A 27,882-nucleotide genomic window follows, 5' to 3' on the forward strand; every position below is an offset into this window, starting at 1 on the left:
AGAAGCAACATTTTTAACCCCCAGCCAATTGGGCCTCAATAACACAATTGGAAATCCTAAAGACCATAGACATCCTGTGCATTTCTTTCTGTTCTATCACTGGCTGCTCAAAACACATATAGGTGGTTGCTTGGGCACACAACAGGACTTCCACATAAACAAGTTTTCCCAAACGATGGTAGCAAATGGTTCACAAAGAGCGGACCAAGTAGCTATGGCTTTGACTGCCCAAGGCCGGCCTAGATAGAAATGGCGGGTTCAACTGAAACGTGAATTCCAAGAGTTGTTCCTAGTAGCATCCTATTGCCCATACCTGATGGGTGGATGAGATTCATTTTACATGTTCCGACTAATGCAAAAGTTATAAAGCGAGATCAAGAATGGACTGGTCACCGATAAATCTGATAAAGACGAGTCTACCAAAAATATTTAACAGAATAGTAACGGAAAGTTCATGACTCCACAGCACCCCCTCCCTAAATAAAAATAAAATGAAGTATTTACGACAAAAATACATAAACAATCTAAATGAATAAAAGCTTAGCTAGCTCTGTGACATTTAAGTCAAATTATAGAAGATGACCTAACCCAACACAGGAGCTGACACTATCCCTTGATGGCTCAAGCACTAGCGACGAGTTCTGCTGCTTTCAGCATTTCTTACCGGGTAGAAGTAAGGATGGGCCTGCGGCGAGCAACAAATGAAATATCATACAAAACAAAATTATACCAAGAACTGCCAAAAGCATTTTTGGTCGGCAAGCAATTAAAGATAGTTTGAACATAAAAGAAGACCGATAAACAAACTTATGATACAAGTGAATGGAGTGAGAGAATGTGTAACAAAGGAGATAAGAAAATCAAAGAAAACTAAGTAGAATATCCTTAATCATGACGTAAAAGATATAATGTCCTTACAAAAATGGAGATAGATGAAGAGTCAAAAATCATATAATCTAATCCACTTAGTGCAATTAAGGCTTACAATAGTTATTGTTGTCCCGTATTGAAGAATAAGCATGGAAGATGTTTATCTTTTATGATCGAGCTTTTTACTATTTTCCACAAAACCTCTTCTACAGTATCATCACTGATTTGAATAATTTTCCACAAATACCTCCCCTACAGTATCATCACTGCCGTAGAAAACCACTAAATTTGGAATGAATTAGCATGGTTCCTCTAGTAACTAAGGGTAAACCAAAATGTCATCCACTTGCTAAAAAGACTAGCCTTGAGCTGCAACTGGAAACTATCCAACAGTTGCAACTGAAACTAGCATGCCTCTTATGCTAAAATGCCGTGCCATCTCCTATGATCCAGACTATCCAATCATAAGCACCGCAACCTGACAGAGAGCATCAACTGTGCAATTCTACATCTCCCATGAAAGTTGAGAAGTAACCATCATATCAGGCTATTTGAGCTACAAAGACACATCCCAGTCATTCACAATTTCTCCTCTTTAATTCCATACACAAATATCTATTGCATCCTACAGTTGTACACAACAGTAGAACATGGTTGGTAGCGTACGTTGCAAAATGAGTATTTCTTACCATTGCTTCTTTTGCAGTTGGCCTTTCTTGATGATCATATCGCAGCAACTTGTCCAGAAAGTCAATTGCCTATCATGTACATGAATTGTTACATCAATAACAGTCAACAAGACTTGGATTCTGGTAAGAAAAGGGCACAAATTGTACCTCTGGAACAGCCAAATGTTCATTATCTGCATTAATGAATTTGGTCCATGGTTTCCTGCTATGCCTAAATGGACAAATGAAAAAAGAACTGATGTTTAGTTAAAACATAGCTTTTAGCACTAGAAGAAAAAATGAATTTAGAAGCATGAGAACATATCACGAACCTCCCGACCAGGGCAGCAAAATGTGGGTCCAACTCAATCCGGTACTTGTTGAGATAAGCATTTAACTCATCATTCCCAAGTACCTAAGGAGGCAAAAAATGGGAACTGGCAATAAGCTACAATGCCATTTAATCGTTCAGACTATGAGACAAATAAAAAAAATAAGACACAGATGTAAATAGACAAACAAATTTAGAGATTAGAGAGGAGAGATTGCATGCCAAATTACACAACATGAACCATCATTATTTATTAGGGCAGGTTATATATCGCATGAGCTATTTTAGAGGGATAGATTAAGACAATAATTTTGGCAACTAAAAAGAAAAAACCTATACGATAAAGAATATGTCACCTCACTGCTTTAAGATGGGGCAGATGAGAAAGTAGATAGATAAATAGATCAAATATTTTTTACTTTCGGATAAATAGATAACTGCAGACATACATGAATGCAATATCAAGAAACTTTCTCTAGACTAGAAGACATATGAAATTGTGTCTAACTGGAACTTTTATCGCACTGTCTACATACCTTGGCAATTTTAACAAGCTGATCATAATTATCGTGCCCATAGAAAAATGGCTCCTTGCGGAATATCTGTAAACAATAAGCTTTTTACAATACACATCAATTTGAAGAATCAACTTTCTAGAACCAGGAGGCATGGTATCAAATATTGAACTTCCCCACCACTCTTTCCAATGGATTGTTCACAATAATCAAATAACACAAGTTATAGCATTGCAAAGAAGATCTGCTACATGGATCTCCAAATTTTTTTAACATAGAAATCTCTCCGGGCTAGCTTTTTTAATATCTAATGGTTGGAGAATGGATGATGACAGAATGCTGGGCTCAGGTTGATAAGGAGGAGGCCCGTCATAACATATGTCCAGGGGTACTTGAGTGCATGCTGCAGGTAAATATGAGCCTGACAAATATAGGTGCTGTAGACCAACCAAAGTAGATAGCAGAGTGGAAGAAGCTCACCATTCCAGCAAACATACAACCAAGGCTCCACAAGTCTAAAGAGTAATCATAATCTTGCAAATCAACAAGCAGCTCCGGACCTTTAAAGTATCTGCAATAAAAAGGCCACTAATTACGAAATTTCCCACTTTATGAAGAGAGTGTTGACTTGTTAACCATCATTTGATCTCAAAACTTAAGCTATTAGATAGAAAGGTAACTTTATCTTTTATGCTATTTTACTCTCAACACGTCTCCTCATGTGTGGCTAGGCTTCACTGATAACTAGTCCAACCACATGCAACAATCTAAATATTGGGTTGAAAGTGGGGTTTGAGCTTAGAACCTTTGCTTGTTTTGATACCATGTCAAATTGTTAACCATCATCTGATCTAAAAGCTTAAGTTATTAGATAAAGGGATAACTTTATCTTTTATACTATTTTACTCTCAAACAAAAAGAACTTGGCAGAAAAAATGAAGGCACTAAATTCTGTGTGTTCTCATTTGTAATCGCATTTAGTAGAGAAAAATCCAAAAGAAAATGAGGACATCAAGACATTTCGAAAAGGCCAACCCAAATTTTATTCAGTTCTGCTATTGAACTTTACCAAGGACCAACATTGCCTATTGCATCTTTTTGTTTTTGTTTGTAATAACATTTAGATTTTTTATAAAAGAAAATGAGCATATTAAGACATCCAAAAAGCCAAACCAAATTTTATAAAATTCTGCTATTTAACTTTAAACTTTACCAAGGACCAATATTGCCTATTGCTTCTTTTTGTTCTTGTTTGTAGGTTCCACAAGTACATAAGACCACACAATGAATCCAACATAAACCCTCTACTTGAAGCAAAGCAACCTCCATCCTTGTGAAAATTTTCAACTGTCAACAACTAGGATTTCCCTTGGTAACAGGTGACGGCAGCTAGGGTTTGGTTCCTAACTTGGTAAAGACAATGGCTGGTATTGATGGAAGGTTTCAATCAGTGTTAATTGATTGATGATAGATTGATTGTATATACTTTCTAAAAGTAGAATTATATCTTCTAGATTAGTATATGTTTCCTAATTGGGCTGTATCCTAAAATTGTATAGTTCCTAATCTAGATTTAGAATTCTTTCCTAAGGTAATTTTAGTAATTTCCTAATCTTGTAAAGAGTCTTGTACAAATCAACCTCTACCCATGAGTAAGAAATAAGACGGAAGGATTATTTTTCCTAATTCTTGACATGGTATTAGAGCCCTAGGGATTGTTTTTCTACAACTTCCTTGGAACATACAAAACCTATCCTTACTAGTCTTCCCCACCTTTCATTTGATGTCCAAACCTTGGTTTAAAAATGTCCTCCATCCAAGATCCTACACCCAATATAGCAGACTCCAGCCATACCTCAGAAGTTCTGGTTACTGGAACTTAAAATGGGGCCTCAAAAGGAGAATTACAAAATCTCCAGGCAACTTACCGTTTGAACGGCAAGAATTACCTAAAGTGGTCACAGCTGATCCGGACCTTTCTTAAAGGAAAGGAGAAGCTCAGCCACTTGTTAGGAACAAACCCAAAGGAGGACAACCCAACATTTGCAGCGTGGGACGAGGAAGATTCCTTGGTGATATCCTGGCTCTAGATTTCCATGGTTCCAGAAATCACTGTCATGTTTTTTACCACAACCAAGGATATTTGGGAGGCCATAAACTTGACTTATTCAAAGGTTAAAGACGCAGCTCAAATTTATGAAATACAAGCAAGGGTGGCAGCACCAAACAAGGCTCGAAGGCCATCACAACATATGCAAATATGTTGCAAACTCTATAATAGGAGTTGGACCACTACCAGTGCTTGAAGATGAAGTGTAGCGAGGATGCTGCACTCCATAAGAGGTTTGTTGAAAAGGAGCGGATATATGATTTCTTGGCTAGTCTCAACATAGAATTTGATACGGTCAGAGTGCAAATTCTTGGTAAAGAAGACTTGCCTTCCTTAAATGAGGTAATCTCTTTAATAAGAGAAGAAGGGAGAAGGGAAGTAATGCTAGAATCTATCCCTGGTAAGAGTTCTGCCCTAGTGTCTTTGAAAGCTCATTATCAAAACAAAGGCCCAAGGGATGAAAAGAAACCAATGGACTCCATGGTGTACCTTTTGTAAAAACCCCAGGCACACCATAGAGAAGTGTTGGAAGCTCCATGGAAAGCCACCTAAAGGAGGACTAGCAAAGAGTCAAGTGCATGTGGCAGTCAACGGCCAACAGTCTAAATTGAGAGATTCAGAGCACATAGGAGAGTCCCTTGAGCTCAACAGGGCAGAATCGAAAGACTCTAGAACTTTTTGGGGTCTCTAGAAAAAAAGGTAGATAAAGGTACTTGCTCCCACAAGTAATTCTTCCTTCTCTTTTTCCCTACATGCTTCAGAAATTTTACACCAAAATTGTTGGATCCTAAACTCGGGTGCTTCTGACCACATGACCTCCAACCCACACTTGTTTATTTCTTATAATCCTTGTCCCAGCTCAAGAAAATTCACAATGGTAGATGGCTCACTCATTTTCGTTGCCGGCCAAGGAGATATTCTCCTCAATGATCACCTAACCCTCAAGAATGTCCTTCATGTCCCCCAAGTTATTTGCTAATCTTATATCTATCCAAAAACGTATTGAGGATACTAATTGCAATGTATCTTCCTATTCTAATGTTTGTGAGATACAAGAGCAAGGCAAGAAGAGAATGATTGGGCTTGCTAGGGCTGGGGAGAGACTTTATTACCTCGAGGAACTAGGAGGACAAGACAAGAAGAAATTTTCTCCCCTTGTGTCATGCCTAGCCCAATCCAACGAGGACAAGATGTGGTTACAACATTATAAAATGGGTCATCCCTCCTTTCTTACATTCAAATTAATGTTTACTAATTTAGCCAAATGTCTAGATTTTAGTCACTTTCTGTTGATATGTTTGCCTCGAGTTATCCTAGAAGATCAGTGAAGATAGTGGCTTATGTCGGCTAGGGCGAAGATAGGCAGTTAGAAATAATACCTAAATGTGATTAGTATTAGTTTGGGGGTTAAAACTATAATTATCTAATTCCAGCTAGTTATATTGGGATGTATGCCAATTATTATAAATAGAGGGCGAGGGGTAGCCGATTAGAAGAGAGTTCTTATTTTTTGCTGTAACGAGTATTGTTCGTTTTGAGAGAGAGGCTAGTGTTTGAGAGATAGCTTTGTAATCTTGGGAAGCGAAGGTTTGATGTACTTGGGAATAGAAGGAAGAGAATTAGATGTATAATGATCGTTTATACTAAATAAAGAAGGCTGCTTGAGGGGTGTTTGACTGTTGGATGTAGGGTTGCAACACTTGCAATCCGAATCGGATAAAATCGGTTTCTTGTGGTTTGATTTTCTAATTTATGTCTTGTATTGTGAATTCTTTACTTTTTGTTTCCATTAACATTTATTTTTGTTGATCCGAGAGTGGGAAGAGTATTTGAGAGAGATTAGTTCATCTAAATTCGCCTAACCCAGTAAATCTAAATCAACAATTTGGTATCATAGCCTTCCCCTAGGATCAAGAAAAGCTTTCTTTTCATTTTCTTGGTGTCTTTTTTTCATAATAGTATTAGGAATGGCTGCAACAAGATACGATATAGAAAAATTCGATGGCTAGAATGATTTCGGCCTTTGGAGGATAAAAATGAAAGCTCTACTAGGGAACTCAGCCTTTGGAGGATAAAAATGAAAGCTCTACTAGGGAACTTAGGACTAGAAGAGGCTTTAGATGAAGAAAAGGTAATACCAGACACTTTTATGGAAGAACAGGAAACAAAAATAAGAAAACAGATGAAAGAAATCAATAAAAAGGCATTCAATACTTTGATTCAAGTCTAGGAGACAAGGTGCTACGGGAAGTCTCTAAAATGACTACCGCGGAAGCCCTTTGGAAGAGACTAGAGACTTTATGCTTGACCAAAACTTTGTCTACCCAGTTATTCTTGAAAACCAAGTTTTTCTCATTTAAAATAGGAGAAGGTAAAAAATTGCACGATCATATAGACAAAAATAACAAACTATGTCTAGACCTTGAAAACATAGATATTAAATATGACGATGAGGACAAAGCTCTAGTTTTTTTGCATTCTTTGCCTAAATCCTATGAAACTTTTGTTGATATTCTAAAACATGGAAGAGAAACTGTCTTTAGAAGATGTTGTCGGAGCCTTAAACTCCAGGGAATTATAACAGAAGGTTGAAGGCAAGAATTCTATGGGTGGTGCTCTTGCTGTTAGGTCAAGACTAGAGAAGAGGGATCAAAGGTCTAAGAGTAGGTCAAGGTCAAAATCTAAAACAAGTAAGAAACCTATCAAATGTTTTTTTTGTCATGAAGAAGGTCACATCAAACGCAATTGTCCTAAGAGAAAAGGGGAATTTTAGGGTAAAAGGAATGCTGAAATATCATCTTCAATCTGTGAATTTGATTATGACAATGTTGATGCACTGGTTATATCTAATACCGAGGATAGGCAAGTTTGGGTGTTAGATTCTAGTTGTTCCTTTCATATGACGCCACATAGGGATTGGTTCCTAAACTATAGGGACATTAATGGTGGTAAAGTATTGTTAGGGAATAACCAAGAGTGTAAAATCAAAGGGATTGGGGATGTTAAAATTAAAATGCATGGTGGAACAGTGAGAATATTGTCAGCAGTTAGATATGTTCCAGATTTAAAAAGAAACCTTATATCTCTTGGAGAATTAGATAAAAATGGTTACTCCTATGGAGGAGTTGGTGGAGTCATTAAGGTAACTAGAGGCTCTCTTTCCTTATCCAAGAAATTAATGAATTAAAATCTGTTTTTCTCCTCTTCCAAATTCTCTCCCCTTTCTTGATCTTCATCTCCCTCTTTTCTGTTCTTCTAATCCCCCTAACACTTCTTCTAATCTCTCCCTCATTCTTCCAATTCCTCCTTAATTTCCTTCTGTTTTTTGGCTGTAGCTGAATCGGATTCTTCTGATTCCCAAGCTGAGCCTAGGTTAAGCCCTAGGATCATGACAAGATAGTCATGTAATCTTGTAGTGAGTATTCTCATATAATAGTGAGGGAAAGGATTGTGTGAGTGAAAGTCGTGTATTGTTTTCATCAAGAAATTAGTGGATTGCTCTCTCTGTTGAAGGCTAGATGTAGGACTGATTTATCAGTTCGAACCAGGATAAATTCTCGGTGCCTATTGTGTGGTTTGATTGTTCGTAACTTTGATCTTTTCAATTCTGATTTTGTTCTTTAATTTCTGTTTATGTATTATGATAGTACCGGTGAGTTGAAAGAGTGAAAAGTGTTATTTATTGGCTTCTTGGGTGAATTAATAGACTGTCAGTGCTCCCAATTGTAACAAATTAGTATTAGAGCTGAGTCTCTCATCAAGAACCTTCAAGAATCATTAGAATATAACACATACCAGCAGAAATGGCTTCTACAGCCTCTGCCGCGCAGTATGATGTGGAGAAATTCGATGGCCAAAATGATTTTAGCCTATGGAAGATGAAGATGAGGGCCTTATTGGGAAACCTTGGACTGGAAAAAGCCTCTGAGACTGAAAAGAAAATACCCGAAAGCCGAAACCTTCACTAATGAACAGAAAAAAGAAATCAATGAACGAAGAAAGGAAATCAACAAGAAAGTGTTCAACACTCTAATCCTTAGCCTTGGAGACAAAGTGTTGCGAGAGGTGGCAAAGATGACAACCGCGGAGGACCTTTGGAATAGGTTAGAAACTCTCTATATAACCAAAAACCCTCTCTACTCGGTTGTATTTAAAAACAAAGTTCTTTTCATTCAAGATGATTGAGAGTTAAAGGTTACAAGATTACATTGACAGTTTTAATAAACTATACTTAGATCTTGAAAACATTGATATTAAATATGATGATGAGGATAAGACCTTAGTCTTATTGCACTCACTTCCAAAATCATGTGAGACTTTTGTAGAAATATTGAAACATGGTAGAGACAAATTGGCTCTAGATGATGTTATAGGGGCTTTGAATTCAAAGGAGTTACAACATAAAGTAGAGGCTAAGAAGACTGCTAGAAATGTGTTAGCAATGAAATTTAGTACAGAAAAGAGAGACCCTAGACATAAAGGTAGGTCTCGGTCAAAGTCTAGAAGTGGCAAGAAAATTGTTAAGTGTTTCCATTGCCATAAAGAAGGACATATAAAGAAGCATTTCCCAAATAGGAAGAAAGTTTTCCAAGATAAGTCTAGCCTTGAATTCTCAAACTCCATTTGTGAGTTTGATTATGATAGTGCCGATGCACTAGTGATATCAAGTAAGGATGAGAAGGATGTGTGGGTGCTTGATTCGGGATGCTCATTTCATATGACTCCCCATGGAGAATGGTTGCAAAACTAATATTAGTGGAGGTAGAGTCCTTTTAGGAAACAATCATGAGTATAGCATAATGGGAATTGGGGATATAGGACTTAGGATGCATGATGGTATAGTTAAAACCTTAACTGCTGTAAGGTATGTTCCTAATTTAAAAAGAAACCTAATATCCCTTGGAGAGTTAGATAAGAATGGCTATTCCTATAAGGGGGATGGTGGAGTTCTTAAGGTGTCAAGGGGGTCTCTAGTTTGCATGAAGGCTGTTCTTAAGAATGGCATTTATGTGCTGCAAGCAGCCACATTGTGTGGTGATGCAGCCTTAGGAGAAGCCAAGAGTTATGAACAGTCCAGTCTATGGCACTATAGGATGGCCCATATAAGTGATCAAAGCCTCAAAGAGTTATCTAATCAAGAAATTTTAGGTGCTGGAAAATTTACAGCATTAGATAAATGTGACACCTGTATCCTAGGAAAGTCTATCAAGGTTAAATTCCCTAGGAAAGCTACCCACTCATTGAAAGCCCCATTGGATTATATCCATTCAGACCTATGGGGCCCTAAATATAAGAACAAAAGAGATGTTCAAAACTGTGAAAATTACAGAGGAATTAAGTTAATGAGCCATACCATGAAACTCTGAGAGAGAGTAATAGAGCAGAGGCTCAGAAAAGAAACAGAGATCTCAGAAAATCAGTTTGGTTTCATGCCCGGTAGGTCAACAATGGAAACTATATACCTACTGAGGCGCCTAATGGAAAGGTATCAGGATCATCAGAAGGACCTACATATGGTGTTTATAGATCTAGAAAAGGCCTATGATAGGGTCCCTAGAGAAGTATTATGGAGGGTTTTAGAGAAGAAAGGAGTCTGAATAGCCTATATACAAACCCTTAAGGACATGTATCATGGTGCAGAGACAAGGGTCAGAACATGTGGAGGGGATACTGAACCGTTTAAAATTACAATAGGATTGCATCAAGGTTCTGCACTAAGTCCATACTTATTTGCTTTAGTAATGGATGAACTCACTAAAGATATTCAGACAGATGTGCCATGGTGTATGCTATTTGCAGACGACATAGTGTTGGTAGATGAAACAAAAAAAGGAGTGAACACTAAGCTTGAGTTATGGAGAAACAATTTAGAATCTAAGGGATTTAAATTAAGCAGAAAGAAAACAGAATATATGGAATGTAAATTTAGTAAGAATGCAAGAGTGGAGGATGTTATAATAAAATTGGAAAACCAAATCTTACAAAGAAAATACCATTTTCGATATTTGGGATCAATGATTCAAAAAGATGGAGAAATTCACAAGGATGTCACACATAGAATTAAGGCAGGTTGGCTAAAATAGAGAAATACATCGAGGGTGTTATGTGATAATAAAATCCCATTAAAATTGAAAGGAAAATTCTATAAGACAGCAAGACCAGTTTTGTTATACGGCTCAGAATGTTGGGCAATCAAATACCAACATGAGCAAAAGACGAGTGTAGCGGAGATGAGGATGTTAAGATGGATGTGCGGCCATACAAGAAAAGATAAAATTATAAATGAAGTTATTCGTAATAAGATAGGAGTAGTGCCAATAGAGGAGAAGATGAGAGAGACTAGACTAAGATGGTTTGGTCATGTGAGAAGGAGACCAAGAGACGCTCCTCTGAGGAGAGTTGATGAAATGGAACAATTAATCAAAAAAAGAGGTAGAGGCAGACCTAAGAAGACTTTGAGGAAGACATTAAAGTTTGATATGAAGTATATGGATCTCAATGAAGATATGACAAAAGATAGAAATACATGGAAGTCTAGAATTCATGTAGCCGACCCCACATAGTGGGATAAAGGCTGGATATGTTGTTGTTGTTGTTGTTGTAGACCTATGGGGCCTTAGTCAATCCTTAACCCATGGAGGGGCAAGATATTTCTTATCCATAATAGATGATTTCTCTAGGATGGTTTGGGTGTATGTTCTAAAATCAAAAGATCAAACTTTTGAGGCTTTCAAAACTTGGGAAATCATGATAGAGAATCAAATGGGTAGGAAAATAAAGATCATTAGAACCGATAATGGTCTACAGTTTTGTAATAAAGACGTCTCCCAAATGTGTAGTGATAATGGTCTTCTAAGGCACCTAACAGCCCTTGGAAACTCTAGGCAAAATGACTTGGCTGAGAGGATGGATAGGATCCTCTTAGAAAGGATGATGTGCATGTTAATACATGCTAGGCTGCCTAAGGCATTTTGGGGAGAGGCTGTAACAACAACCGCATATGTGATCAATAGATCCCCATCGGCTGCTATAGGGTTTAAAACACCTTATGAGATGTGGAAAGGCCATAAACCAAGCCATGAGCACATGAAGGTGTTTGGTTGTATTGCCTGTGCTCATGTGAAGCCAGGTAAGTTAGATCCTAGGGCCAAACGTTGCCTATTTATAGGCTATCCAACAGGAGTAAAGGGTTACAAACTTTGGTGTTTGGAGAAAGATATGCCAAGGACAATAGTTATAGGGATGTAGTTTTTAAGGAAAATTCATTCTTAAAAAGTGATAAGATAGAGGATGAGAAGGAAAAGGCAAGGGAAGCTGTTAAGAAACAGCTAGTTTATGATGCTGCAAAGGTTGGGTTGGATGCAGTAAATGGCAGCCAGGATGCTGCCAGCAGTAGTCATGATGCTGTTAGTGGCAGCCATGATTTGGATGATGCTGCTTATGACAGTCCAATGGACTTAGCAGTAGGACAGCATAATGCTGGCTCAAGATCCTCTAGTTCTGATAACTTCCAGCCATCAGAAGATGATGATTCTTCTAGTTTTGATGAAAATCAGCACTCTGAGTGCTGATTCATCAATTTCAGGTGGTATCCCTAGTATTGATAGGTATAATGTAGCTAAAGATAGGAAAAGGAGAGTAGTTAGACCTCCATCGAGGTATGGATACTCTGATTTAATGGCATATGCACTGTCCAGTGCATTAGAAGTAGCTGGAGATGAGTCTCTCTCTTATGAAGAGGCTATAAGATCTAAGGATTCAAAGAAATGGCTAGCTGCCATGGAATCCAAGATGGAATCACTTAGAAAGAATAAAACTTGGACCTTGGTTAATAGACCCTTAGATAAGAGGGTGGTAGGTTGTAAATGGTTGTTTAAAATTAAGGAAGGAGCAGGAATTGAGTCAAAACCTAGGTATAAGGCTAGGTTAGTAGCAAGAGGTTTCCTAATGAAGGGATAGACTTTAATGAAGTGTTCTCACCAATTGTGAGACACACTTCAATTAGGATTTTACTTGCTATGACTGCCCACTTAGACCTAAGCCTAGAGGAAATGGATCTGACCACTGCTTTCCTCCATAGCGAATTAGAAGAGGATATTCTAATGGAGCAACCTAAAGGATTTGAGGTTAGGGGTAAGAAGGATCATGTATGCTTGCTGAAAAAGTCCATTGTTGTAATAATTCTCGCTAACACACACACTCGATTTCCTCTCAAGACAAACACAATCTCTCACTCACGAATTAGAACAAAAAATAGGAACATAAGAATCAACACAAAATCAAAGCACTCACACACAAGACAGGATTTATCCTGGTTCGGAACTCTTTGAAAGAGAACCTACATCCAAACTGGTACAACTTTGCTCTTCACTATCTTGAAACCGGAAACAAAGATTACACATGCTGTTGACTCACTCTCAGCCCTATTACCAGACTAAGCACTATCCAGAGAATACAAAGTAACACTTTACTCTCACGCACATACACAACACATACTCTTCCCACAAGATAGATTGCAAAATAACAGAAAAAATGAGAGATGAGACCCCCGAGCCCTTCTATTTATAGACTATAGAGGGCGGGATATACAAGAACTATTTTAACCGCCTGCAGTTACAAAACTACCCCTAACTAACAGGCTTCTAGAAGACCTATTCTAATTCCTTCTAACTGGCCTTACTTTACTGAGTCCGAGTCTAATCCTTAGGCAAACATTTCAACATCTTTATATGGACTTAAGCAGTCCCCTAGTGGTACAAGAAATTTGACACATTCATGTTAAGCTAAGCGTTCAAGAGGAGTGATTTCGATAGCTGCGTTTATTATAGGCATATTTCATCTAAGATCTCCATATATCTCCTCCTTTATGTAGATGACATGTTGATTGCAAGCCAATCACACGTGGAAGTCCAAAGTTTAGAGCTGAAGTTGAAATCAGCCTTTGAAATGAAGGGAGTTGGGAAAGGCTAGGAAGATTTTAGGAATTGAAATCTCTAGAAATAGGCAGCTAAGGAAGGTCCAGTTGTCACAAAAGTCCTAACTCAAGAAGCTCATTAAGAAGTCCATATGCTTGAAGCAAATGAAGTCAATGTTCATTTTGCTCAACATTTTAAGTTATCCCACATGCAATCACCAAGTGATGAAAGAGCATGAGAGAGATGAAGAAGATTCCCTATTCAAGTGTTGTAGGCAGTCTTATATACTGTATGGTGTGCACTACGCCAAATTTAGCCCATGCTATGAGTGTTGCTAGTAGGTTCATGGCTAATCTAGGAAAAGACCATTGGACAACCGTTAAGTGGATATTTAGGTACCTAAAAGGAACAATCACTATGACATTAGTTTATAATGGAGCTAGTTTAGAAAAAGAGCTTAACATTCTAGGGTTTATTGACGCTGATTATGCAATAGATATAGATAAGAAGAGATCCTCTATAAGATATGTATTTAAGCTATGGAATTCAACCGTTAGCTAGAAAACAAATTTGCAATCTGTAGTGGCTCTCTCCACCATTGAGGCCGAGTATATAGCTGTTATAGAAGTTATAAAAAAAGCCTTATGGTTAAAAGGTATAGTAGGTGAACTCCTAGGGAAAGTTGTTAAGGCTACCAAAATGTGTGACAACCAAAGTGTCATACTAGCTAAGAATCAAGCTCACTGTGAGAGAACAAGGCATATTGATGTGAGGTACCACTTTATTAGAGAGATACTTGAAAGAAAGGAAGTAGACCTAATTATGGTAGCTGGTGAGGATAATGCAACTGATATATTCACTACGACAGTACCTATGGCTAAATTACACCATTGTTTAAGACTATTGTAGGTTATATTGTGTAAATGATTTTGTGTATGTAGGTACAGATGATAAGCAGCTTGATGATGACAAGTTTGAGGCAGCAACTCAATCAAAATGGTGGAGAATTGTTATTCAGTTTTGTTTGAGTGGCTAGAAGACTAGAGGGACTCAGACATATCAGTTAGGTATTTGAATGAGGCAGTGGCAGTTAGGTAAATAGGCTAATTGCAAATATGTTATTGAGGGGTACATGGAAATTATCCCAGTTAGTACTATATTTGTAAATCTCGCCCTTATGTCTATAAATAAGGGGGAGAAGGAGACTGTTGATTACCTGCTTTTCTGATCATTCTCAAGTGTGAGGGCTGGATTGCAAGAGAAAGCTAGTGTGAAAGATAGTCTTGTAATCTTGCAGTGAGTGTTCTTGTATAATAGTGAGGGAAAGGATTGTGCAAGTGAAAGTCTTGTACTATTTTCATTAAGAAATTAGTGGATTGCTCTCTCTGTTGAAGGCTGGATGTAGGACTGATTTATCAGTTCGAACCAGGATAAATTCTCGGTGCCTATTGTGTGTTTGATTGTTCATACTTTGATATTTTCAATTCTGATTCTGTTCTTTATAGTACCGGTGAGTTGAAAAAGTGAAGAGTGTTATTTGTTGGCTTCTTGGGCGAATTAATAGACTGCCAGTGCTCCTAATTGTAACAAATAGTTTACAATTTATTACATCTCACCCTGAGGGGTGCTTCAAATTGGTATGTTTCACCCCTGAGGGGTGTTCTATTTGATATATAACTGTTAATTCTGGTCATAGGGAGGGACAATTGAATATATTGGTCTCACTATGTATCTGCACACACTGATTTATCTCATCATGACTAATAGGTCTGCATTTCTGATTGTTCTCCACATTGGCTTGTTGGCATCAATGTCTAGAGCCACCCTAACATTGGGATCAGTGTGAATAACAGACCCCCATCTTCCGGGTCACTTAAGACAAATGAAACATTTTTCATCAAGTTTATTAAATTACAGATCAAGTCTATCCAAAGTTGATCAAGGATATGATGAATCAATTCAATTTGTTTCTAGCATTTTATACAACTATAAAATCCCTTTAAAGCAAAAATAGAAGTCTTATTAGATAACTAAAGACCAGATTTATTATATGGTATGGAATATTGGGCAACCAAGTACCAACATGTGCAAAATATAAACATAACTGAGATAAAAATGTCCGGATGAATGTATAGGCATACAAGAGAGAGAGAGAGAGAGATTAATAAGGTCAAAATGCAACATATTAAAGATAAAATTTGATCATGTCAGAAAAAGACAAATAGACTTTCATGGGAGCAGAGTGAATGGAATGAATAAAATTTGTAACAAAAGATGTAGAGAAAGACCAAGAAAAATTTGGTGAAAACCATTTAAGCATGATGTGGAATATAATGATCCTATAGAGGACACAACCACATAGAGAAAATTGTTGGGCTACAATCATGTAGCCAACCTCACCTAGTGGAATTAAGGTCCGGTGTATTGTTATTGTTGAATTGTGAATCGATTGAATTTAAAACAAGGAAAAATGATCTGTGTGAAATTTGACATTCACAGAATAGACCCACGCAATGTTAATCAACTCCATAAGTCAGCAAGATATCTTTTGGACCAATTTGTCTTAGAACAAAAGGGTAAAACCTGAATGCAAAAAATGTGCAAGCTTATCACAATTGAAATCCACACAACCAATAACCTTGGAAACTCACAGGTCAAGGCAAATGTATCATCACACGATTTATCAGAAAGGGTTCCATGAAAAGTCCCCAGACAAATGACAAGCTGGATTAAACCATATAAATATGTAAAAACAGTGTAATACTCGCTCATTCCTGCCTGTGGATTCTTATTTACAGCTGGTTCCAAGACTAAATGAGATGGGAGGGTTTCATTAGGTAGCCAATGGCCAATGTAAAACTTTTCAAATAAAACATCATGAATTCTAGACAAACGGTAGAGAAAGATCAAGAAAAACTTGATGAGAGACTCTTAGCTATGATGAGTTACAAGAGTCTTACAAAAGATATAACAACAGATAAAAATCATTGGCGAGCTAGAATTCATGTAACTGACCTCATCTAGTGCGATTAAAGCTTTGATATGTTGTTGTTGTAGTAGTAAAATATTCACTCCGCCCTCCAAGTCCAATAGCAAGCAGCTATAACAGGTATGTACAACTACTATCTCAATCCTTAATCCCATTAGGTGAGGCCGGCTATATGAATTTTAGCTTCCAACCATATTGCTATCCATGGCCATAACCTCTAAACCCCAAACATATATGTGTCAAAAAGAAAAACAATTCAACATGCCCTCCAAGCCATTAGAATCAATCAAATGGTAAGAATCCACACATAAACCTCAAGAGTCAACACCCCCCAAATATCCAACCACTAACCAATTAAAGCGTAAAGCAATTGTGTGTCAATTTTATAAGAAAACAAGGGAAAATGTAATATGCAATCTGCCTAACCCCGAATTTTCATAAGGCAAATAGAAAACTAACCTTGAAGCAACACGAACATTGTATTCTTTGCCAGGGTGATAAAACTCTGCAAGACCCCAGTCTATAAGGCGGAGCTTACGCTGCTCATGATCAATCATAACATTATGGGGCTTGACATCCCGATGCATAATACCTTGGGAGTGGCAGTAGTCTAGTGCCTACACATTCAGATGCACGTTTAAAAGTAAAAATATGGCCAGAACTACCATATAACTTCAGAAAAGAGTTGTCAGAACAAATATAAATTACAAACCTAATTCCAATTTGTAAGCCGCATATTCAGTTAAACTGTGAATCCCTAGATTTATAGGCAATTAAAGGACAGTTTGAACAATATCACTCCTACTCATCAATGCATATTGGCCTTCAGTACGCATGGGCGGAACATCCTACTTGATTCTCTTGTTTTCTTTCTAATTTTTTACTTAAATTTATGACGCGGAATTTTTTGCTCTCCCTTTCAATATTTTCTTCTTTTGTATCACATGCATGATGCATCTACAGTTATACTGCTTTATTCATCTAAAGTTTTATTCATCATAGACATTTACCTATTAGCAATTCACCATCAAGTCTGCTATGGTTTTTCATCTAATGAAAAACAAAAGGTATCCAAAAAAATCCACACCACCCTCATACATATTTTATCAAATCCCTACCAAGTAATAATTTAGCTGTGTGTTGCACTTATGGTTCCTTATCTTCTGCAATGTATCCTTATTCCTGATCTAGGGCATACAATATCTAATTATTAACTCCAACCAAAACTAAAAGTAAATAATGTAGGAGCATGTCCAAAAAAATCTTGATCTGTAGTTTTTTCGAGGAAGACATTAAATTTTTGTCTCTCAAATGAAAGCACTACATATTACCAAAAATACAGAAAAAGTCTTTGATGAGTCTGCCCATATAGGAGTATTAAACAAGGAAAAATATGGTTGACAATACTAGAAAACTGGCAAATCACATGAACCTTTCACTAAATGGCAGACGATGAGATCTTATAAAATAAAAGGCGATTACTTAAGTGATCTCACAACATAAGATTTGTCATCTTAACTGGATTCACAGGGATTATGTGATCCAAATAAAATAGAAGTACCATTCAAATTTAGAAGCATTACATTATGAAACTATATTTTAGATAACTTAAAACACAGCAAGAAAAGAGCAAGCCAAAAACTAAACAAATAAACCCAGCTAATGTGTAAGTGAACAAGTATTAATTGAATGTATCCAACTGGAAATTCACAAAACAAATGCTGCTTAGGAGTCTATTTCTCAAGCCACAATACTTCGGACTTCCTCACTTTAAACCAAAGCACTAGGACCTCAAAGTCCAACTGATCTTTTTCAAATATTTTCCTTTACTCATAACAAACTGAAATATCTTGCCATGCATTCCTTTTCCAGCAGGAAACCTAAACAGAAAGTTCCACAACAGAGACGTGGTAAACAAGAACAAAAAGTCATGCAGTAAACTTATAAAGACAATGCCAAACCTGCACATTAAACTAGAAGACAAAGAAGAAATAACTGTTCAAAGGATGATCTTGCATGATGATAAACCACCACATAATATGGTCGAATAATATTATCCGCCCAAAAATCTCGAGAAAATTGCAGAGGGGGATGAACTTAGAATACATTGAAAGACACAGATGCAAAATGAACCATACATAGATACCGCTTCACCACCAACAACTCCCCCCCCCCCCCCCCCCCCCCCAAAAAAAAAAAAAAAACCTGAACAAAAACAGAAGAAGAGAAAGAAAAACAAACAGGATGTGTCAAGAAAGAAAAAGAGATAGACAAACAGATACACATACCAGTAGGTGTTCAAATATACATGCAGAGAGAGAGAGAGAGAGCTTCGTAACATGTTGTCTACAAAATTAATCTAATTTAATAAGTAAAACTGCCTCATCTTGTAAAAGATAGATGTAAAAAGAATCAGCCAGTGAGCCAGCACAGTTGCTGCAAAACTCATATTTTCATAATGAACTTCTCAGCACCAAAAGAAACAAATAGAACAGGGAACTTGCCTTTAGTAGTTCATATATGTAATACCGAATATCAAAGTCAGACAGTGTGGGGTAGAGCACTTTAAAATCTGTATTATTCACATATTCAAAAATCAGGCTTGGAGTCTTTGATTGCTGGTCTCTGACAATATCAAGCAACTTTATAATGTTTGGCCCGCCACAAAGGTTCTGCAGAATTTTAATTTCTCTCTTGATCTGCATTTAAGAGAAGGGTTGGGGGGGGGGGGGGGGGGGGGGGTTGTACTGAAATTCAATCTTTCGCATATTCTAATATGAAACAACAACAAACTAAGGGAACACTTAAAGAGTTAACAAATAATAAAGATGAATGACAAATCTATACAATGTCAAAAGCCAAAAATAAATAAATCTATAAAATAACATCCACAGAATATCAGTATGCATCAACTCCGTTGACCTTTTAAGAACAATTCTGCAAAGTCAATTGCTACCAGAAACTGCGAAATTTCACTTTCTAGACAAAGTAAAACCACAAATATAAGTTATTCAGATGGTGTCAAATGTTCATTATAAAAAAAAACTCTCCCTTCAAAAGGAAAGGTAAATGAAACAAGAACAGTTTGGGATTTAACATTCTCATTGCTAGCTGAGACAATAACACCTCAGATAAAAAGGAGACAATTTTTCCTTGGGCATGTGAGGACATCCGAGTGCAAGAAAGCCTATTCAAATTATAAGAAAGTGTATAGTTATCACAATTGCAGAATTTGCAAGTGTCAATACTTTTATTTGTTCATGTATGTATGTAAATCACAACTACATTGGTCCAAGAAAGTAATGACGCTATTTTTTTGGGACCCAAATTCCAATTCAAATATCATTCTCCATGCTCAAATCCATCGTGGCCACAGCAGATCGCAATAAATGAATAATTAATCCATCCATCAACCAAAATCCTTGATTGGCAACCTATTGCCAAGGTCAGAAGATCAATCAACAGTTCATATCAAAATCTAAAGAAGGATATGTTTACAATTTTACAAAAATTCGCCCACACCAAACCTTAAATGTTGTGTTTCCATGTTGTACAGGTTGATTTCACAATATCAACTATGTAATGGAAATAGCATTGGAACTTTATCTTATCGCACCCTCACTAAAGAGTTGCATCAAGAAGGGTATCCAGCATAAAAAAAAAAAATTGCCACATTTTTCTTTTGCAGGGATTTGTAATATCAATGTGACTTTTAGAAATCATTTGATATGAATGTCATGGCACAACCCTAACTTAGTTAGAATAATGTGTGGTTGATGATAACGGTGCCCACATCAAACTTGAAGCTGCATGTTTATACTATGAAACAGAGCTTAACTGTCAGGAACCTGGACCTGACTAGGGTTTCTTTGAAGATAGAATTGAAAGAGAGGGAGAAACAGAGAGAAGGTAGGGAGAGAATTGAAGAGAAAAGAGAGAACTTGAATTCTGTTATTACTCAACACCCCAAAACAGCTTCTCGAGTAGCTTATATAGCCACTCTTACAGGTAGTTTTCTCAGCTACTAATTGTAACTGAGAATATTACTGTTATCAGTTCTAAAACAGAAAATTAACAGCTCCTTCTGAAAAGTAATCTGCTGCATTCAAGCTCTTAGACATCTGCCTACATCCGGATAATGAAATTAACTTATATATATATATATATATATACATCTTTCAGTTTCAAAACCGCGATGTACTTTGTATCTAACAAAGCTTTTAACTTTAAACTCCTCATAGTGGATGGGAGGTTGTTCCTCACAATAACACCAATCTCGCCTTAGTCCTACTAGGTGAGAAAATAATGCATTCACATGCATAAGAAAATACATAGAAGCTTGAAGGTAGAACATCTAATATGTTAGTCCAGGGTAGGAATTGATTAGAAAAGAGCAAAAAGATCATTTTAGGCAATGAATAATTAACTTTTGTGCTCTATCAAGAGCTTACAAGCTGTAGGCACTCTTTTTCTCTTCTATTTGAATATGATAAGTGCTCTATTTGATGCCTTTAAATTTAGGATAAAAGCTCTTCTCCAAGGACAATAGTGTTTGGGATGAGGCAGATAGGTCTTTTCATTGTGTCCTATTTTGATACTGGCAGAGCCTGAGGAGAAAAAATTAATATAGCTAAACAAGGACTTCCCTCTTGACCCTGCAATGATATCGTACAAATTAGCCAACCCCTGTTGGAGATATTGCTATATTTTGCTGTTTAAGTGTTCGGTTATGTTGTTTTAGTAGTTGTATTGTTGCTGTTTGTAAGCGGTTAGTTTGTTATGTTTGGTTGTCGCGTTTGGCGCGTCTTGTGAGCTGACAGTATATAAGTCAGCACTCTTCTTATGTTATTGTGTGTAATTTCAGTTTTCTGTTTTTGATTGAAAGCGCCAGAGATATTGTTCCTATCTTTGTTTTCCATTCTTTCCGTTGTGAAGCTCTCGCTTCATGGTATCAAAGCCAAAGACTTATGTCAATGGCTTCGCACAATTCAGCCTCGTCCAATCTTCCTCAATCTGCTTCAACATTGTCTGTTGCTACTCAGTCGGATTTTACGACAGTAGCAAAGGCGTTCAGTTTCATTCCGACGAAACTTGATTCCAGTAATTATCTTTACTGGAAGGCGCAGATCATGGCGACTATTTGTGCATTTGATCTAATGCAGTTTGTTGACAAAACTGCTCCACCGTCTAAGTATCAGTACTCTGATCAAGGAGAGCAGGAGGCTGTTAATCCCGATTATCTTAGCTGGATTAGATATGATTAGCTACTGTTATGCTGGCTATTTTCAACAATTGACAAAGAAGTTCTAGGTCAAGTAATACATTGTGAAAGCTCGTCCGAGGTCTGGTCTTTTTTGGAGAATCTATATTCTCAACAAACTGTTGCTCGCTCCTTTCAGCTAAAGCAGCAACTTAGATCAGTAAAGAAGAATGATCTGTCAATGAATGATTATCTCCTGAAAATAAAGACTATAGGCCATTCCTTAGCTGCTATTGGTGATCCAATTAGTGACAAGGACTTGTTAATGGCGATACTGAATGGATTAGGTGATGACTATGACAATGTTATAGGTCTGATCACATATCAGATGGATGAGATCAACATAGATAAGGTGCAGTATCTTTTGTTGATGCATGAGCAGAGATTGTCAACTAAGAATGTTTCTCAAGTCTCTAGTGGAAATACTTTTGAGAATACTACAATGTCAGTAAATTTTGCGTCGTCTCAAACAACCAGAGGAGGTAGAAATTCCACTAGTTTTCGAGGATGAGGTAATTACAGCGGAGGAAATAATCGAGGTAGAGGCAGATCATCAGGCAAATGGTTTTATTGCCAATTGTGTGGCAAACCAAGTCATTTTGCTGATCGATGTTATCATAGGTTTGACAGAAATTTTCAACGCACTTTTAATTCGTTTGGTAAAGAAGGTGGCAGCACGTCTCAATTCGACTCTCAGGCTTTCATAGCTTCTTCTCAGGAGTCTAATCGAGTTACTTGACTGATTTAGAGTTTCCATCCAGAACTTCATATGGACATGTGTCACAACCTCCTTTTGATGCCAGACCTTCTTTTGACTCCAATTCTCAGTATTCTCAGCATTATCCACATTCTAATCAATTTGGTGATCAATCTTGGTGTGTAGACTCAGGTGCTACAAACCACATCACTTCCAACTTAAACAATCTGTCACTACATTCTCCTTACAATGGGACATATAAGGTAGCTATTGGTAATGGTAAGACTCTTCCAATATCGAATGTCGGTCTTACTCAAATGCTTACACATTCAACTCCTATTTCTATCCTTTCATTACCAAATGTCTTACATGTGCCAACAATGACTAAAAATCTCATTAGTGTGTCTCAACTTACTAATGAAAATAACGTCATTGCTGAGTTTCATTCTATCTTTTGTTTGATCAAGGACAAAGAAACGAGTCAGGTGCTATTCCGAGGGGTGCTTAAAGATGGTCTCTATCAACTTGCTCCAGCACTTACTCGTGCTCAGCCTCGTTGTATTTCTTCTTCTGCAGCTTCAGCATTTACTCATGCTCAGCCTCACCGTGTTTCTTCTTCTGCAACCAGCACTTTCTCTGCTGTTACCTCTCAAAATTCATCCAATTCTGTTAATTGTTGTAACAGACAAAATTTGTCTTTGTCTCATTCACAGTCTTCTTGTAATAACAATAGAGTTTGTCAACAGTGGCATGCTAGGCTGGGTCATCCTTCTTTCAATGTATTGAAACAAGTTCTCAATAAAATACATGTTTCATGTCATTCTAACAATATGTCATTTTGTGATTCTTGCAAATTGGGTAAGCTACATCAACTTCCTTTTGCTTCTCATCAAATTTCCGCAAAGCATCCTCTTGAAATTGTATATTCAGATCTGTGGGGCCCATCCCCAGTCTTGTCCACTGAGAGATATTGGTATTATATAGTGTTTGTGGATGCTTTTACTCGTTACACTTGGTTGTATCCTATTAGACAAAAGTCTAACACGTTAAATGTTTTCCAGACTTTCCATAAATTTGCTGAGTTGCAGTATAGATCTAAAATTCGTGCTCTTCATACAGATAATGGGGGAGAATTTAAAGCCTTACTTCCCTATCTTGCCTCTTATGGTATTCAGCTTAGATTTTCTTGTCCCTATACACACCAACAAAATGGTGTTGCTGAAAGGAAACATAGGCACATTGCTGAAATGGGTCTCACTCTTTTATCTCATGCTCAAATGCCTCTCAAATTCTGAGTTGAAGCTTTTCAAACAGTTGTCTTTACTATTAATCTATTACCTGCTGCCCCATTACAATTTCAAAGTCCTTTTGAGAAACTCTATCACAAACTCCCTAACTATCTCCAGCCCCAACCCTTTGGTTGTGCTTGCTTTCCATATCTCCGACCTTATAATAAGCACAAGTTTGATTTTCATTCTATCAAATGTGTGCTTCTAGGACACAGTCAGGTGCATGCTGGGTACAGATGCATGGATTCTTCAAGTCAAGTGTATATAACACGTCATGTTGTTTTCAATCCTGATGAGTTTCCATATCCTCAATTGTTTTCCAAATCAATTTCATCACATTCTTCATCTAAGCAATCTTCCTCTTCAGGTGTGTCCACTGATGTTCTTAATCTCTTCAAAAGTTCTTATGTTTCTTCTTCGTCAGCTCCTCGCGTAGCACCTCTTCTTTCGTCTAATGCTAGTTCTCATTCATCTCCTACTTCTGAACAGCTGTCTATATTTCAACCTTCTTCAAACTCCTCCAGTTCTGCTTCACCCCCACTTTAGTCTACAACTACTCCAGCATTGCCTGTCCATCCCACGATCACTCGTTCTAAAGCTAGACAGTTAAATCTTTCGTCTCTACATGTCCTACTGAGTTCTCTAGAACGTAATACTATTCAAGAAGCTCTTTTAGACTCCAATTGGGTTCAAGCTATGAAAGAGGAATATTCTGCACTTCAACGCAATATTACATGGGACCTTGTTCCTTCTTCCTCTAATATGAATCTGATTACTTGTAAGTGGATTTTCCAGGTTAAGTACAAGCCTGATGGGTCTATTCTTAAGTATAAAGTGAGGCTTGTTGCCAAAGGGTTTCTCCAAACTCCTGGCATCGATTATGCCGAGACATTTAGCCCGGTCGTTAAAGCTCCTACCATTAGAGTTTTATTTTCTCTGGCTGTTCAATTTGGTTGGGATGTGCAACAGGTTGATATTAACAATGCATTTCTCAATGGAGATCTGCAGGAAGCTGTTTATATGGTACAGCCTGAGGGGTTTATTAGTTCAAAGTTTCCTTCGCATGTGTGCAAATTGAAGAAGTCTCTTTATGGTCTTAAACAAGCTCCACGAGCTTGGTACAACAAGTTACGAATTGCTCTGCAGGATTGGGGTTTTGTGCGTGCTGTTTCGGATGCTTCATTGTTTATAAAAAGGGAGTCTAGGTATGTGATGTTTGTTCTTGTGTATGTTGATGATATCCTCATCACAGGCTCCGATACAGCTGCATTACATGCTTGTATCAAAGATCTAGACACCTATTTTGCACTTAAGACTCTTGAGTCTGTTAACTACTTTCTTGGCTTTGAGGCTTATAGAGATGCTACTGGTCTGTATTTGACTCAGTCCAAATATACATTGGACTTGCTTCGGAAGGCTGTCATGTCTGGGTGTAAGCCTTGTTCAACTCCTATGAGTTCAGGCTATTCTTTAACTACAGAGGGTGATGATTTTTCTAACCCAGCTCTTTACCGCACTATTATTGGATCTCTTCAATATCTCACTTATACTCGTCTGGATGTGGCTTTTATTGTTAATAAACTGAGTCAATTCTCAGCTACTCCAAAGGTTCAACATTGGCTGGCGTGTAAACGTTTACTTCGTTATCTTAAGGGAACAATTGGGTTTGGTTTGAAGTTCACTCCATCTTCTTCTGGTTTAGCTCTTTTTGTGTATACTGATGCTAACCATGCTGGTTGTAAAATCACCAGACGGTCCACCAGTGGTGTTTGTGCTTTTCTTTGAGATAATCTCTTGGTTTGGAGTTCAAAGAAGCAAACTGTGGTTGCTCGTTCTATTGGTGAAGCAGAATATCGAGCTATGGCGCAAGGTGTTGCTGAACTGTTGTGGTTAAAGTCTTTATTAACTGAATTGGGTTATCCTCTTCCTGCCAAACCTATTCTCTGGTGTGACAACCTAGCTGCTAAGTTTATTGCTGAAAATCCGGTGTTTCACTCCAGAACTAAGCACATCGAGGTTGATGTGCATTTTGTTCGCGAGAAGGTTGAATCAGGAGATGTTGAAATTCGGTACGTTCCTTCTCAGCATCAAGTTGCTAACATTTTTACCAAGAGCTTGCCTACGGATCGCTTCTTGTTTCTCTGTGACAAACTTCGACTCCACGTGACCCCTGCTGGTCATTCTTCCACTGTTTCTGCTCACAATTGATTATGGAGTCTTGTTTGAGGGGGCATGTTGGAGATATTGCTATATTTTGCTGTTTAAGTGTTTGGTTATGTTGTTTTAGTAGTTGTATTGTTGCTGTTTGTAAGCGGTTAGTTTGTTATGTTTGGTTGTCGCATTTGGCGCGTCTTGTGAGCTGACAGTATATAAGTCAGCACTCTTCTTATGTTATTGTGTGTAATTTCAGTTTTCTGTTTTTGATTGAAAGCGCCAGAGATATGTTTCCTATCTTTGTTTTCCATTCTTTCCGTTGTGAAGCTCTCGCTTCAACCCCAATACTGAAAACTAATCAAGTTCAGTCACATCAAAGTCAGATTCAAAAAATATATCTTCCCTTATGAGCCAAGTAAACAGGAAACACTAACCGACTCAAGAGTCCGATGGCACCAAAACTATAGTCACAAATTTACCCATCAGTTAACAAACTGAGCATCAACATTTCAAGAAGATAGTCATTTACTTCTCTTTTCAAACACAACATCAAGTATAAGTGCGTCCAAGCACAATTCTTTCTCCTCTAATTCATCTTAACTAATTCTTATGATAAAAAATGATTTCATTGAGTGATCAAACTAAGAATCATATAGCTAAGAAGTATATAGCCTTAGCCCTGTAGACTAGGAAATAGATTAAGTAATCAAACAACTGAGCTCGCTCCTGGTAAGTTAGCTACAGCTTGTTTGAGATCGAATAAATATATCAAACTTGGAAACATTTCAAAGTTCATTCAGCCGTGAAACCAAACTAGAACATTTCAATACTCGCTTTGCTCTTCTACAGGAAGTTGATGAAAAACCATGTCCATTTTTTAACTTGCCACACATCACAACGCGCAAACAATAAAACAAAAAACTCATTATATAGCAATAAAATAACTGAAAAATATGTACAATTTACGAATAATTACTAAGCACGTAAAAGAAAATGGCCGAACTCGCCTTCTTCTTCTTGACAGGTTTAAGGATCTTGATAATGCATTTCTCATTATTCGTGCAGTGAACGCCCTCGAATACCTCACTGTATTTCCCTCTCCCAACCTTCCTCACAACCTCGTAGTCATCTTGCTCCCTATTTAACGGAATCGAATAACACCGAATAAGAAACAATAGCGCAATAAACATAGGAAGAACCATAGAATACATAAATATCTGCGTATTTCTTACCCCCACCGGACGGTGAGGGACTCATAATCCCAGTACTCCTTGGGACGGATGACATTGATGTCGGCGTAAGCCCTAGCCTTGGACGGAGCGCCGGACCGGCGTACGGCTTTGCCAATCCTCTGCGCCAGGGTTTCCGGCAGCGGGAGAATAACCTTGTAACGGTGGTGATAAAGCCGATGGCAGTACCTGTTGTTTCTGTTGATCGATCTCTGTTTTCTAATCGTAGGGAAAGGAAACGCAGGATAGGCAACGGGGGACGGCGGCTTAGGGGATAGAGAGGAAGGATTAGAGAGCGACGATTGGGATCGGAGATGATGAATTTGCGGATGCCTCGCGGCCTGCCAGATAAAATAGCAGAATCGGATCCCTCCTTGTCCCGTTTCTGATATTCGGTCGGACAGTCCTACATGTACCTATGATCATCGAATCAAATTTCATACGAACATAAAAAAGTTCAATCCAACTTTATAAATTAAATTTCACCCTCGATTATCAAGACGCCGCAAATAGAAGAAGTCCAAACTTCACAACCCCAATTAAGCTTTATAAAGGGATAAAGTTTGATTGGACTTGCTTCACGAAATTCGCTCGAAACTCGCTCAAATTTCATTTAAAGATGATAATGAGAAATTAGATGAAAGTATTTTTATCATTTAACTCATTTCGTCATTCTCTTAATAATTTAATTATTTATATTAATAGTATTTTAATTTGTAGTCGGATTATTCCCCTTTCTGCTATTCTTTCTTTTTCTCACCCCACGGCCACCAAATACAAACATATTTTTTATCAAGCAAATGCAAATATTATTACTCTTCATAATTAATTTCGTATTTGTAGGCCCCGTTTAGA

The 27,882-nt window shown here is 37.5% G+C and overlaps 1 protein-coding gene across 1 annotated transcript; it reads right to left on the reverse strand.

Annotated features, from left to right (window-relative positions):
• Window positions 1-28: 28 nt before the first annotated feature.
• Window positions 29-27,633, reverse strand: LOC127803470 (casein kinase II subunit alpha-4, chloroplastic). Its single transcript, XM_052339712.1, has 10 exons — window positions 27,514-27,633; window positions 27,031-27,433; window positions 26,806-26,935; window positions 16,858-17,015; window positions 2,865-2,955; window positions 2,406-2,471; window positions 1,871-1,953; window positions 1,707-1,770; window positions 1,560-1,628; window positions 29-685 (listed from the first exon to the last, which is right to left on the reverse strand). The coding sequence occupies exons 4-10, from the start codon at window positions 16,983-16,985 to the stop codon at window positions 629-631; spliced, it is 558 nt and encodes a 185-aa protein (XP_052195672.1). The 5' UTR covers window positions 16,986-17,015; window positions 26,806-26,935; window positions 27,031-27,433; window positions 27,514-27,633; the 3' UTR covers window positions 29-628.
• Between the last annotated feature and the right edge of the window lie 249 nt (window positions 27,634-27,882).

This window comes from Diospyros lotus, chromosome 6 (genome assembly GCF_014633365.1).
Source record: "Diospyros lotus cultivar Yz01 chromosome 6, ASM1463336v1, whole genome shotgun sequence".
Taxonomy (NCBI): domain Eukaryota; kingdom Viridiplantae; phylum Streptophyta; class Magnoliopsida; order Ericales; family Ebenaceae; genus Diospyros; species Diospyros lotus.

Bases quoted from the DNA above. Each gene is read 5' to 3' on its own strand.
- LOC127803470 (XM_052339712.1), bottom strand. From the start codon at position 16,985: ATGCATCGGGATGTCAAGCCCCATAATGTTATGATTGATCATGAGCAG. The intron at 2,472-2,864 runs GTGAGCTTCTTC...TATTGTTTACAG, and splicing joins GTTGTATGTTTGCTGGAATG to ATATTCCGCAAGGAGCCATT. The intron at 1,771-1,870 runs GTTCGTGATATG...TTGTCCATTTAG, and splicing joins TTTGCTGCCCTGGTCGGGAG to GCATAGCAGGAAACCATGGA.